A 14,944-nucleotide genomic window follows, 5' to 3' on the forward strand; every position below is an offset into this window, starting at 1 on the left:
TCATGCCAAATAGACATCCTGCAGAATGTGACCTCTGGTTGGAAAAAGCTGATAACTGGAGGGCTTTGTGCTGTCTTGATGCTGACTGAAGGTGTTGAAAGCAGATTCAGTTTAGCAAATCACAAACTAGAAGATGCCAAACCAAAGAGGAAGCTTTGTGAAAAAATAAAATGCCCAGAAGCCTTTGCATATGGTCTCACTTAAAAACAAATGGATTTCCATAAGACACTTTTTCAATGCCAAGAACAGTAGGTTTTTACCAGGCAAATGTTATGGAAAGTTGTAAAGAAACAATGTAAGATAAAATTGAGTTCATGTGTCTATACAGGGCATGATGGGGCTATAAACAACTTCTAGATATGGTGTTCTTTAAAGGGATTTTCATGACTTTAATATTGATCATCTGTCTTAAGGAAACAGAAAATGTGGGAGGTCCAAGTCTCGGTACCCCAACAATAAGCTGGCTAAAGTGGCCCAGTGCTCCAGAAACACATCTGCTTTGTTTTAACAGGCACAAACATCAACTCCTCAGTTGATCATGTCTGAAAGATGAATCCTCCGGTAGTACTTTATTTTTTGTTGTTTAACTAGAACCAAGATTGATATAGATGTATTGGAATTTTATATATTGAGACTGAAACTAAAGAGGAGGCCAACACCAAGTTTAGAACCAGGAATTGGTGCACACTGGCTGCACAAATGAACTTGGGTTCTTGCCACTTCTTGACACCACAGCAGTTGGATGGCCAGACTGTAACAAGTTGGTGAGAACAAATACTCCTACTCCAATAGAGACCTTCTCTGAAGTCTGGTACAATTAGTTGTAACTACTTTGGATGCAGGTATAGCAGCTATGGGGCAAAGTAGCTAGGGAGGCCCATCTACACTCAATGGTGAAGAACAGTTAGTAAGTGCTATGGATGATGGAAGGGTAAGAAGGATTGGAATGGCTAGTGGAATATTTATGCTACACCATTTGAAAAACCACAGAAAAGAAAAGAGGGAAATATGCAAGCCATGTGGAGAACAAAATTGTAAGCTTGTAAACTCAACAAGAACCCCATTTCAAGTTTTGCTCTAGAGCCATTGCCAATGTAGTATCTTGATATTACGTCACCTAGAGTAAAAATACAGTTCAATGTTTCAGCATTTTATCTAAATACACTAGCCACAATATCTTGCTAGTACCATTGAGGCGATCTGCTCCTGGGGCACAGTATCACCAGCTATCCTCTACCTGTGCCTCTGCCTTTAGATTCTACTTAAGTACCTGACTAATGTCAAACATAAACCATCATTCAGTACTTGATGCTGAATACCTATGATGTTTCTTAAATCAGTATCAATATATTTCTATTGCATACAAAGAATGCCACTGAAAAAGAGATTATGTGAAGCAAATGCTGAATTTAGCTTTCTTTGCTTTGACATTTCTCCAAGGTGCAGTAACTTTCTGTGCACTGTGCTGACAAGATGTAAAATGTAGAATATTGCAGTGCGCTGTAATTAAACATGGCAAGGCAGAGAATTATTCTGAGACCTTCTGGTTTTCACAACCCCTCCTTGTCATTCTATGAACTACACACACTCTGCAATTTTTGTGATAGTCAGAATATTTTAGCGTTGCAATCTTGGCTGTGTTCCAAAGGAGCCAGGTGCCTCTGCTGGATAATGTCCAAGTAGCCTTAGGCCACCTACAGAGATTTCAGGTAGAATCTGGATTGTGTTCACCTCAATATCCTATGATGTAGAGGAGTTTCAGGTACTTGTGAAGTTTTTCCAGATGGCTGGCACCTCTTCAAATATTATTATTACATCGCATCACTTCATCCTTCTGAAGTGGGATTGGCTTGAAAGATATGATATGAAAGGTAGCATTGGACATTCCCATTGCTTGGTATTATTAGTTCTACATCCAGATATTTGCTTTGGCGTAGTAAGCCGTATGACCCGTGTAACCATCTAGTCAAATTTCATAGAGAGTGGACTAAGCTGCTATAAAGTAATTCTCTCACGATCTCTATTCATTCTTATAACTTGTTGAGTCCTGTATGAAACATATCTTGCCTATTAAGGTTCATTTCTAGCTTTACACAACAAATTATTGCATGTGCAGGGTAGGTATCTATACTACATTCTGACTAGTGACCTCACCTGAACTGAACACCACAAAAGAAACCACAGAATCTGACACAATGTAATGTAGGTGGAATTTCAAAAGTTCTTTTCTTTGTTGTCAGTGGTGAAGCAATAGATGTTACATCCGATGATCCGTCTGGGTTTGGAGATCGAAGTGAATACTCCTTGTGCTCCAAGGTCCTCATTTACAGAAACAATAAACTGCTTTTTAGACCCATTGCTGAGACTCTGAAACTCTAAAAATGTATGGTTTTAATCGTGATCACAGCATTTACATGTCCGTGAGAGTGCTGTACTATATAACATATTGCTAAATGCTTTGGAAAGGGCATAAGAAAAGCCAAGACTTTCTACTCCTTGAGATGAACTACAGAAAGGTGACCCCCCCTCCCCCCCCCAAAAAAAAGATACACAACACTGCTATCTTTGGTTACGTGACGGGGCCACTAATTAGGACAGCCCCCATTGACAGATTAAAAAATTCCCTTATTTGGCCCTCACATAATATAACACCCCTTTTGTGGGGCCCCCACACAATATACAACCTCCCTTTTTTGTAGCCCACCACACGATACATCACTCCCTTTTTATGGACCCCCACATGATGCAGAACCCCTTTTTTCTGTCCCCACACTGTATATGACCCTATTTTTCTGGCCCAGCACAATGTATATAGCCCACCACATGATATATGACTCCTATACTCCCCGCCCCCCACAGCTCTCTGATGCCCCAACATGAACATGTGACTGTTGTAGATAATAACTATCTGGTGATTGTCTACAGTGGTCAGATGTTTGTAGAAGGACATTATTGTTGGAGCAGGAGGAACAGAGACCTGAAGGAGACCTGGAAGTACTGGAACAAGAGTAGCAAAAATAAGTAAGATGTGTATGGGTGGAACGGTGGCTCAGTGGTTAGCAGTGTAGGACTGGAGTCCTAGCTTTGAATCTGACCCAGGGCATCTAGAAAATAGATGCTAAAAATAGACCATTTTATCAGTTTTTGATGTCCATTCATGTGTCAACATTTATGTACATGGGGCTAAAACCTGAGCCAGACTGCATTGGAGTCAAGAATTAAAAAAATATTTCTCCCATAATATATAAATAAGGTAATCTAGGTGTATCTAGCCCTGAGTATGAACCATTTTTACTGCTTCATTTGAGAAGCCATCCTAGATTTATGGATATGGCTATTTTTCACACATACGATATGTAGATAAAGTGAAATTAAGGTTAGAAGTTCCTATATTTTTTAAGGAACATCAACGCTGTATTTTAACTTTGATGCTAGAAGAATAATATACTGTAAGTATATAAGTTGTGTACATTAATACATTTAGGACTCTTGCACACAAGCAATGTGCAAGAGGCTTTATGGTGGAACATGGCTCGGCACTATAAAGCAGAACAATAGAGCCATATTGTATACTATAAAACACTGTATTTCATCAATATCTCACCCTCCCCCCCAGAAGCAATGCTTCTACAGGAAAACATATCTGTGAATGTTATATGGCATCCAATGAAATATGACAGAGGAATTTCCATTGGATTCATAGGCATCATATACTTGTATGGGTAAAACAACTAAGTTTATAGTACAGCCATGTGCATAAACTCTTAAAGTGAATACTTTTTATATAATTAGTGACACCATATGGGGGAGATTTATCAAGCAAAATGCACCAGAAAAGCTGTGTTTTTTTTTTTTTTTTTTTTTTTTGTCGCAGATCTTGCTGCGCTTTTTTGAGCCAAAGCCAGCAGTGGATTGAGAAGAACGGAGGAGTGTAAGGGTTCCTATGTATTTCCCATTACCTTTACAACCATTCCTGGGTTTGGCTCAAAAATCTGCAATAAAAAAGCAGTTTTTCCACAACATGCGGCCATAACCTAAGGATAAGGCTCCACATTGCAGAAATACAGCGCTCTGGCTGTTGTGGAAACACATTTTACTATGAGGGGCCTTATGCTGGGTTCACACCAGCGTTCGGTCTCCGTACTCAGGTTTCCGCAGAAGACGGAAACTTGTCAGACCGGGTCCGGCCATGAGCGCCGGTGAGTGTTTTATGCTCTCCACCATGAAACCGTTTTTTTTAAAACCGGACACAAAGTCCTGCATGTCCGACTTTGTGTCCAGTTAAAAAAAAAAAACGGTTTCACTGCGGAGAACATAAAACGCTCACTGGTGCTCACGGTCGGACACTTTTCAAACCCATTCAAATGAATGAGTTTGAAAAATGCCTGCAGGTTTCCATTTCCTGCCCAAAACCTGTATAAATGGAGAGTGGGCACAGCTGTGAATGAGCCCTTAGCCTAACATGTTGTGCCCCCCATTTATCAAGTGTATTAGACACATTTTACGCACTTTTATGACTTGTACAAACAAAGGACAGGATCTCATAGGAAAGTGGCATGGTGTAAAATGCATCAAAATTTTTTAAGCCAACATGTTAGACTAGACACTATAACAATATACCTAGACACTATTAGTAAATCTGTCCCTATGTGTTTAAGTTGATGTTTTTGTGCTTAATACTCATATACCCTACTTCATAAACGCCACTTCATGATCTTGTTCCACAATAGCTGGCCATATACATATGATATTAATATTATCTAGTGTTGACTCTATTAGCTAGTGTTGGTTGTAAGTAAATTGGGACATTACTGCCATCCAGACTAAGAAAACAGGGATTGTTGGGTTGTAAATGTGCCTTTATATGGAGATTGCTCTAGGGCAATGCATATAAACATGGACCAAAGTGTTGTAAGACACTGAGCACTTTGATCACTGGAGATCCCACTGTAGTGGAAAGCTGATAAAGGCAGAACAGGTAATCCTTCCTGAAATGTATTGATTGTCAGTGATCTATTAGAGGCCGCTATTATGTAGTCATGATGAGGCTGTAAAAGCTGTGTTGACAAATCTTTACAGTGAAGAATTCCTCTCTTTAGCTTCATTTTGCTGAGGGCAAGAACCATCCTTTGTCCATCTTCAGTGTGCACTCAATAAGCCGCTCCTAGTTGTTTTCATGTGATGCATACGTTCACTGGGCCATGTTAATGATGGTCAGACACAAATAGTGTTCCTGAGAAGATCTCAGAATAGAAGCTTTGCTGATTTAGAGGGTAATAGTAATGAAAGGCAGTTATATTAAGATGTCTAGTATCTGGTATGTCTAGTATCTGGTATGGATACTCTGGCCTCAAGGAAGATATAACCTATCAGGACTTGGTATGACAGTTATATAATAAGCACATTGTTACTGTAGTTTTTCTATGATTTTCAGTTTCCTTGGATGGTGCCATTGTAGCCTTCCTGATGATTTAGTTCCACCAGTGTCAAAGGGCTTATCCAACTAAGTATTTTTTTTTTAAAGAAAAATTGACATAAAGTAATAAAAAATATCCTACCTTACAAGTCCCCTATCACTCTTGACATGACCCTTTCAGGTAACTCACGAGCCTCTGAATCTCTTGTTATGTGGATGGCTGTAGTGGTCTACCACCTTTTCCAAAACAAAAGATTGGTTGACTATGGTAAGATGAATATCTATAAAATCCATTTAACATATAAACTAGGTACTGACAGTCAGTAATATTAGAAGAATTCAAACATATGTAATGGATGTTAGGTATTATTAAAGTATAGAACTCCTGTGCAGCCAGTCACTTTATGAATATAAAGAACCCCCGTTATGGTGATCTTGGGGATTCCACAAGTAGGATTCCCACTGATCTTAAACTTTTCCCTTAACTTGTTCATTCTAAATAACCTGGAATAACCAGAATACCTCTTTAAAAGATGAAATCCAGTATAAGTTCACGTGGATTCTGGAGTAAAATCAGTAGGCATGAGTAGTATGCTTCACATTATTTTAGGACAAATTATATCTCTAGAATAAGTTATGGTTTTTGTAAGGTGCTTAACTACACATTAAAGAAAACTGATGTTCTTGGGTAAAACTATAAAGATATTATTATCTCCTGGCACATTCACACTAAGTGTACACTTTCCTACTGCGGCCATTCGTACTTAGTACTTAGAAGAACATAAACGGTTATGGATCTTCTCCTTGCCACAGGCTAGACATGGGCAGAATGGATTTAAGAAGATGAAAGACTTCCTCACCAACCTGACCAGTCGATGTGTCAGTTATCTGTGCCAATCCCTTGGTTTTTGGGGAATACGAATCATCAACCTCCACAGTGAGTCAGAAACTCCACATGGCCAGAAACAATGTCCCTATATGAATTAATACCGTAGCAAAGCACTGCAAATAAGTTTTGAACTATAAGATGTAGAGATGCCTTGTAAATGTTGACATATTGATGTATATGTGGCTTCTTGTATACATGTCAATCTAACACGTACCCACGGTCAGTGATGTACATAGACAAGAGAGGGCCTCATAACATAAGTCAATCTGGGTATCCCATCTGGTTTCGCAAAAAAGAACGCTTGTGCATTTTTTTTAACAGCTTTTTCATTTTTCATGAAATTTGGGCTAATTCCTTTCCCCAAGTTTTCTAGCAATGTAGCTTTGTGTAGTCCTTCACAGGTTTCCCCAGCCAATATCAAAAGGCATACGACCAACCCGAATTAAGTCCCCTCTCTTTGAAGTACTCACAGCAGCCATATGCACTGACACCATAGGGACTGACGCTGTTACATGGGGCATGCGATTATGAATAGCTGATCAACTTCAAAGGTCATACATGTCACAGCAGTACTTGACCAATATCAAAGCATGCTTGTTCTTTTACTCCTGAGTTTCAATTGATCAATACAAGTTCCAAGGACCTTCCAAATTTTAAGTATTAGACAACAATGTGAGTAACGGTAAGGCTGGCCATTCACATGAGATACCTGTCAGTCAGACACTTGTTTGGTCTATAGGTTTCTCTTCTGATTGCACCTTATACATGCAGACTTGGCTGAGCATTTCTGTGTTCTCTATGAGAAGTATAACACTACCAGACTTCACTGTCAGCAACTTCCAGGAACAAAAGGATTGGACATGCTGAAAACCAATATGTCCCACATTTTACTTCCCCAACACCAGCCATCAGAGGAAGAGTTGGGAGGCCACAATATCCATTGAATGAGTATTCAGTCAACATAAGTCGATTTGTGTGACATAGATCTTAATTGAATTTTCCATGCAATAATCTGTATCTCCATAAGGGTACTAGTAGAATTATGTATCATGCTTTATTCACATTAGTCTTATAACTTATTTTTCTATGCATGTATTTTTAATCAGATAGTTATGGGTCCTAGTAACAGCAAGTATAATGCTGCCAACAAACCTGGAATCCCTGAAAGTGAATGATGCCAGTGTGAACAGTCTCTTATTTGCACACCTTCCTCTTCTTGTACATTGTGATTTTGTGTTGGAAATATTTTGGAAACCTAAACACTGTGCAACAAATGCTTCACATACATTTTTCTGCAGTTGTGGTTCGACGTTCAGCTGTTCACCCTTACATTGCTGACTTGTTTTAAAATCCTTCAATCTCCGGTGTTATTAATATGTATTATTGCTGGCTCTGTAATTTATTCTGTGTTACTAGCAGAAAAAAAAAAAAGTTTTCACATGTGATTCAACACTAATAGAAAGGGTTCAGAAGCACAAGCTAAAGATACAGTATATTCAAAATTTCATGGAATGTACTTGAGTGACACAAGGAGGCGTGAACAGAGGAGGGGGCAGGAGGAGAAATTCTATGCTGGTTTTAGAGTGCTTTGTATTATTGGGAATGCTGCTGCATGAAGCTGAGTCTAGGGTTAAGATGATCAGTGCAAACATTGAGTCTTTCCTTCACTACCTGAGCACATTAGCAAGCACAGGCACCTTACATGCCCTGGATGCAAATATGCCACCTACTTCAAGATGATGAGAACATCCTGTCTGTTGCTCTGCATGCTTCTTGGAGCAGATACAGGCTTGCATGCTGTGCAGAAGATGGATTATTTTGTACTCCTTCTGTGGACATTACCTGTCACCATCCTGAAATGCACCTCTATGCCTTTCTTGACAATCCTGTGGATTGGAAGCTTGGACAAGGCAGGTTCTCTTATTTTTAGGACCCAAATATTTAAACAAGGGACAATCCTTCCATGCACATCTGTCACTTATATCATCTGTTCTTGTCTTTCAGACACTCCAACTATATTGCCTTTGTGTATCATTTGCTGCCTCCTTAGCTAGTGACAGTGGATTTCCAGGAACTAGTCATGGTTTGTATCATCAAGAAATTATATCACTGCATATTGTATTTTGACTTTTATTCTGCATGTATTCAGAAGTAGCTTACTAAGTCTGTTAGGCTCATCATATTATCACAATGTATTTTGGTTTCCATAAACTACAGGTAAATCTATTGCGTTACCTTAACTTTTCAAAATACATAAGTGATGATCCACCAAAGGAAAAGTTACATGAAAATCTAAGTACTTTATCTATATGTTAACTGTTTCATGTTCATTATTCTTATGTTATTTTATGTTATGTTATAGCTAAACAGTTTAATATGGGAAAATTCCCTTAATATGGCATCAACAGGGTCAGAACCCAAATTAACTGCAGCCCTGGATTATAATATATATATATATATATATATATATATATATATATGTATATATATATATATATATATATATATATATATATATATATATGTAACGTGGACATATGAATGATGATCAGCTACAATATCACGCTAACTGACATATGGTGTTCTCTTCATTGGCCTTTTCAGTATCTTAATCCTACTTTTGTCAGATTATTGGAAGCAAATGTCATACTGGACAATCAGATTCCAGATGACAAGACGACAAGATTTTGATTGTATTTTTTATCCGTTTTAGTAGATTTCTACATTGAGGTGGCTCCTACTACAAAGCAGTTCATTGCTTTCTTGATAGCTGCTGTCTGTATAGTGACACGTGTGTTTCATGTTTAACAGGAAAGAGTTAATAAGCAAAGGGAGTTTTGGTTTGGAGGTGCATATTTTCTCCTGTAACCCTTTCAGGGCATTTCATGCCTGCCCTGTACTGACAGGATTAATTTACTGTCAAGTTTAATGACTAGGCCTCGCAGTGGGGCTGTAAAGTCCTGCTCGCTCTGTGATATAATGAATTAATGACAGGTCTAGTGCATACTACCGGCATTGCCTTTCAGTGTTGCTAAGGAATTCACTTCTGTTGCAGATGTTGCTTCCTAAAGACCTGGTCTGGGAACCTCTGCTGTTCATTTATTTCACCATTTGTTACATACAGTCATCTACTATCCCAATATATATCTTCCATATGCTGTGAATAGTTACAGAGGGTACTGCCACATGGCTTTATTTACAATGTACCAAGTCAGCAATTAATAAGATCAAGGGATATCTTACATGGTGTTTTTTTTCCACCAAAAATTCATGAAGATGACTTCTATCCTTCTTCTAACCATGTTCAAATACAGTAGACCTTAAGGGGATATCTTTTATTTTATACAGTATACCATCGAGTTATATAGTAGTGTTAACCACATCATTAACCGACCAAACTCTCTATCCCTTTGTCCCACCAAGACCTGCAATTGGCTCATTTAGCATGGTTGTGGTCTACAATGAAGAATGGCTTAAACCAACCTCCAAATTTGTGGTATGATTTTACTAGTAAAATGACTGAATCTCTTAGAATGAGCAGGATAAGATGCCTTCCCTTGTGGTGGCCTTACCTGAACTGGACAGGCTGTGCTAATTGTACTTGCTATAGATCTTACAACATGTGTCCTTAAAACTAAACCTTATGATTAGCATTCCATTCCACAGCAACAGCAATGGATGGACCTGTTAGTAAACATGACGGAAAGTACATTGCCTTATACTGCCATTATTCCACCTTGTCAACACGTCTTAGAAAAAAACAGGGGGCACAAAGAACCCTTGACCTTAATGAGAGAATCATTTACTCTTACTATTGTTTGTGGTGGCCATTGATCCTTGCAAATGTTATGCTATATGCATTAAATAACTCTTGGCCAACCCAGCTTGTTTAGCTAACAACTGCTCTGCCAACTTCTCCATATACATGCACACTTGGCACTGCCAGTTATCCATGTTCATTTAACAAGCAGAAGGAAATAACCCACTGCCAGACACCTCTGACAAAAGGTTTATCTCTGTAGGAATATACAACTAATTATGTTACAATCCATCATGTTTAATCCTTCTTTACCCTGAAGCTGCCAGTTAGAGAGTTGGGCAGCCCCATACACATTAGATTATTGACGGATCCTGTTAAAATGCGGCCATGTTTTTTTTCTAATGTATATGACTAATGTTTTGTAATATCTGGACTAATTTGTAACATTCAGTGATGGCTTTGAAGTCTTAGAATTACTGGCAACTTTTTTTTAGACCTTATTCACAAGTCCATTTTCAACAGATACATACTGATCCTGCTGATTCTTAAAGGGGTATTCCCACATCGCATACTCACCAGTCTTCGATGCTGTAAATTCTTCTTTCTTCCGGCTTTGTTGCGTCATTGGTGGGCGGGGTTACATATGCAAAGCCAGCGGCGAGAAGTCGTCGCTTCTATGCCGCTGGCCCTGCGTTTGCGCTCCCGATGCAGTTAGGCATCGGACGTACAGCCTTCACAATGCAATTTAGACCCGGCATCCGCTGTAACAGAGAGGCGGATGCCGGGGAGTGTAGACGCTGGCACAGGTGCCTGCAACATCGCTACGCTCCTGCCCTGCATGAAGTCAGCAGCAGCAGGAGCGATGCTGCTATTACGCTCCTCCGCCCCCCCCCTCCCCTCTGGAATGGCAGTATCACTCCTGCCGCTGCTGGCTTCATGCAGGGCAGGACCGTAGTGATGTTGCAGGCACCTGTGCCGGTGACTACACTCCCCGGCATCCGCCTCTCTACTACAGCGGATGCCGGGTCTGTATTGGCGGCCCCTTCCCCCCCCCCAAAGTGTAAACTACCCCCGCCTCCAGGCTCGCTCCTGTGCATTTAGCCTCTCCTCCCTCCCCCCTGAGAGCAGCAGATACATCACTTGACTTTTGACCAGATAAGTCAAGGGCTGTGTCAACAGAGAATTGAATAAAGTAAGATAATGGACAAACAAAGCAGTTTTGCTGAAGCAATGTATTTAGGAAAAGTCTTACATCCACATTAACAAGCAGTATAGATAGGATCCTTGTGATGGGACAACCCCTTTAATATAGTCATTTGGTTGGATTTTTTTCTTAATGGACCATGAGTCTTAAAAAAGAAGATATGTCTTATTTTGTTCAGTTTTGTGGACCCAACAGTCCCCATGATAGTCTATAGATTGTGGACCAGACAGTACACGGATTCCATTTGTGTGTTGTCCATTTTTCACAAATCCAAAGTATTGAAAAATATACACATTTGGCAAAAAAAAAAAAAAAAAAAAAAAGGATTCCGTATTGTCTGGGATGAACAAATGCTGTACAAAACTCTTAACAAACAGACGTGTGAATGAGGCCAAAAAAGTCAGGCAACTGATGGGATCATTATGTGGAGCCTGTAAGTTTTGTTGAGTAAGAGTTGGATGAAAGATCACGCGGTTGGCATATTAACCAGTCAATTAACATTCTCTGTCCAGCCATAGTTGACGTCTGTGTCAGAGGATTATTATGAGAGGAGCTAATATATTTGATAGGCAGAGCATGAACAGAGCAGGCCCTTTAAATCATTTATTTGCTGACTCGTATTGTACTCAATGAGTAGTCAGTCGAACCCCCTGGTGGTGACAAATGTTTTTTTTCTAAAGAACTTATTGTAATCTTTCTTTCTAAAGTCTAGGTTTGACTAATCCTCTTTATATGCAACTACAAAAACATAATGGTGGAATCCCTTGTTGACCTCTATTGTTTTGATTGAGTTGTCAAATGTGCATTTCAAGGAACACTTGCATCAGAATGGCCTGAGCAGCTTTTGTTGGGTAGAACTAGTTGTAACATTACCAATAGTACATATCATTACACATACTGTGTTATACACTGGTTTCCCTTATACAATTGTTTTCCTTGAAGGGTTTTTATTTCAACATATAAAGTTTATTCATTGATGCATTGTGCTTCAAATCCATACAGTGTTCAAGATCTCTGCTTGTAGTAATTCAGAAGGAATCTTCATTGTTTAAGAGTCAGTGCAAAGCTTGTTACATTGACAATAAGGTTATTGAAGCATTGTCTTTTAACGAGACATGAACTGCGTATGAAATATTGTCATCAAAATCTTGACAGTCATATCCATAGCGCTCTATCACAATGTCCTGTCTGCTGTTTGGACTGTGATAGTGTCCTTGTATTTTGTTACCTATTCATCATCTTTTTGTTGATCTTTTTCAGTTGAACTTTTTGCATAACTGATAGCTTTGCAGAATTTTAAGGATTTTCTCTGTCCAACTTACTAATCACAGTCTTTAGCCTTGACTGGTCACCATGAATGCAGAAATTTCCTATGCTTTGCACTTGTCTGAAGCCCAGACTTTCATTTCTTATTCCTTCTGCAGTCACAGGCAAAAACAGGGGAATGATGAGAAGATAAACCCGCCACAATGATGTGTTTCTGGCAAATATCAGGCCATTGGAAATTACTGCATTCATAGTTGTATCTATTGGTAACTGATCAAGACGACGGATTCGCTTCTAAGGCTGGGGGCTCCATGTTGCGAATATGCAGCGTTGTACAAAAAAAGCTACGCATTATGGTACCTGCAAAGTGGATGGGATTCTGGCTAATCCTATCCACACATTGCAGAAAAAAATCTGCAGCGGAAATGATACGATTTAAAAAACGGTTACATTTTTGTAAATAACAGCATGTCAATTTTGCCTACAGAGATGCAGGCATATTCTGTATAAGTATAATAGAGACAGAACATCTGCGGAATAAAAGTGTGAAAAATGCTGCGGAAAAAAACATGATGCGTTTCTGCCACAGAGTTTTTCGGCTGCTACATGGGGCCTTAACCTCTTTTCCAATGACCATGAATAATATGGTAACCTTTAAAAGTTTCCACTTTCCATATTGGATGTTTCTTCTCTGTTCAATTGGATTATTTTCCATTGTGAACCACCAAACCTCACTGACAAGTATGGAATCTAGACTTCGCAACTCTGCAAAACATAATGTCAGGGAAGATAACAATGAAGCAAGTTGAATTTCAGCACCCAAACCTTTGGTTTTCATGCAAGATAAGGCACCATCAGAGTTGTCTAGCAGTGACCCCCCCCCCCCATCCACCATTAAGAACTCATGCATGCCCAACCAAGGGGAGATTAAGAGTTATTAAAGGTGTATGGGCACCTATAGGTGAGATACAAACTAGAATGTTTTGGATTTTGTTTTGTATGGTCCATAATATGATGCTAGATGCTTGCTATAGACCTGTACTCACTCTATGAGTCTCTGAGACATTGTGGGATTCTATGTTACAGAGATATTCTTTCCTAAAGCATCAGTTCTATGGTAGAATGCAGTGTCTCTCACATGTCTCATGTGACAGCACATGTCATGCATATAGGTCCATAAGATAAACCTGTATGAACTCAGTGTGCTTTGCATCCCACAAGATTAGTGAGTCTTCTGCTAATGGACATTGAACTTTTCTGAAGTTTTACCTTCTCTATCTTCAGATTATGTGTTTGTTACACCAGTGGAAGTGAACTCCAATGGAGCCTACATCTCACATGATATCTTGCACAGTAGTAGAAAGAAGAGGTCTACGCGAAGTTCAAAGACTTCCTTGCACTATAGATTTTCAGCATTTGGACAGGAACTACACTTGGAGCTTCAGCCTTCTCCTCTGCTGTCAAGCCAGTTCACTGTGAATGTCCTAGGTAAAGATGGATCCTTAACAGATGTGGAGCAGGCTGTGGAGCCATGTTTCTATCAGGGATTTATCAGGAACTATGAGAACTCTTCAGTGGCCTTATCAACATGTGTGGGCATGGTAAGTCATTTTACCCATCTTCAGTCTCCTACAGAAAAGTGAGAAATAATTAAAAATGGAAAATCTTTTTACTTTTAGGAGAAAGTAAGTTTATGTCTCAGTTTATTTCTGGCACAGTATCTTTTACATTAAAAAAGTATCCGTGGTGGCATCCATATTGTGTAGAAAGTTGTGTATGGGGTACAGAGTCCTAGTTCTAAGGGTCTGACCAGAGATGTTTATCACCCAACTGTATAAGGTTAAAGTATTATATTACATTGTGTCCATATTAAAACTTACTTTTATTGGAGGATTTTGATCCATTGATGAGCCACGTCAGCCCTGATCGAACCTTATAATGGGCAATATGGGTATAGTGGAAAACCTGTATAACATACAGTAAAGAGTGCAGTTATGACTACTTAGGCTATTGCTATCTGAGACTATGAGAACCTCAAACAAATTAAACTGTGGCAACTGAACTGTGCCACTGAAGATCATGGGTTGTGTCTAGTGTTACATCCCTGTCCCATTCTACCTAATTTGGCTGAATGGAATAAAGTAAGGCTATTTTTTCTAACTCTATATAATCTTTTAAAATGGCAATAAGATAAAGTGTTAATTTTATATAATTTGATTTTGGATAGTCAGGTGTTCATCACCAATGTATTACCACCAAATCTGATTCTTATGGCCTGATTAAGTTACAAGATATGTGAAAGACGGACAAAAGTGTCCAGTTACAGATAGCTAACACATGACAATGAGCCCTACCCATAGCACATCTATGAAGCTCCACTGATTCTTTTGTATCACTAAATCCAAGACT

General features: G+C 39.1%; 1 protein-coding gene across 1 annotated transcript in view; it reads left to right on the forward strand.

Annotated features, from left to right (window-relative positions):
• The first annotated feature begins 7,847 nt into the window (after nt 1-7,847).
• ADAMTS18 (ADAM metallopeptidase with thrombospondin type 1 motif 18) overlaps nt 7,848-14,944 on the forward strand; it is a 72,326-nt gene continuing 65,229 nt past the window's right edge. Inside the window, exons 1-3 of the mRNA XM_075281924.1 lie at nt 7,848-8,215; nt 8,310-8,388; nt 13,820-14,136. Coding sequence (XP_075138025.1) covers nt 8,042-8,215; nt 8,310-8,388; nt 13,820-14,136 — 570 coding nt within the window. The 5' untranslated portion in view covers nt 7,848-8,041. The remainder of the gene's footprint in view (nt 8,216-8,309; nt 8,389-13,819; nt 14,137-14,944) is intronic.

Source organism: Leptodactylus fuscus, chromosome 7, assembly GCF_031893055.1.
Source record: "Leptodactylus fuscus isolate aLepFus1 chromosome 7, aLepFus1.hap2, whole genome shotgun sequence".
Classification (NCBI taxonomy): domain Eukaryota; kingdom Metazoa; phylum Chordata; class Amphibia; order Anura; family Leptodactylidae; genus Leptodactylus; species Leptodactylus fuscus.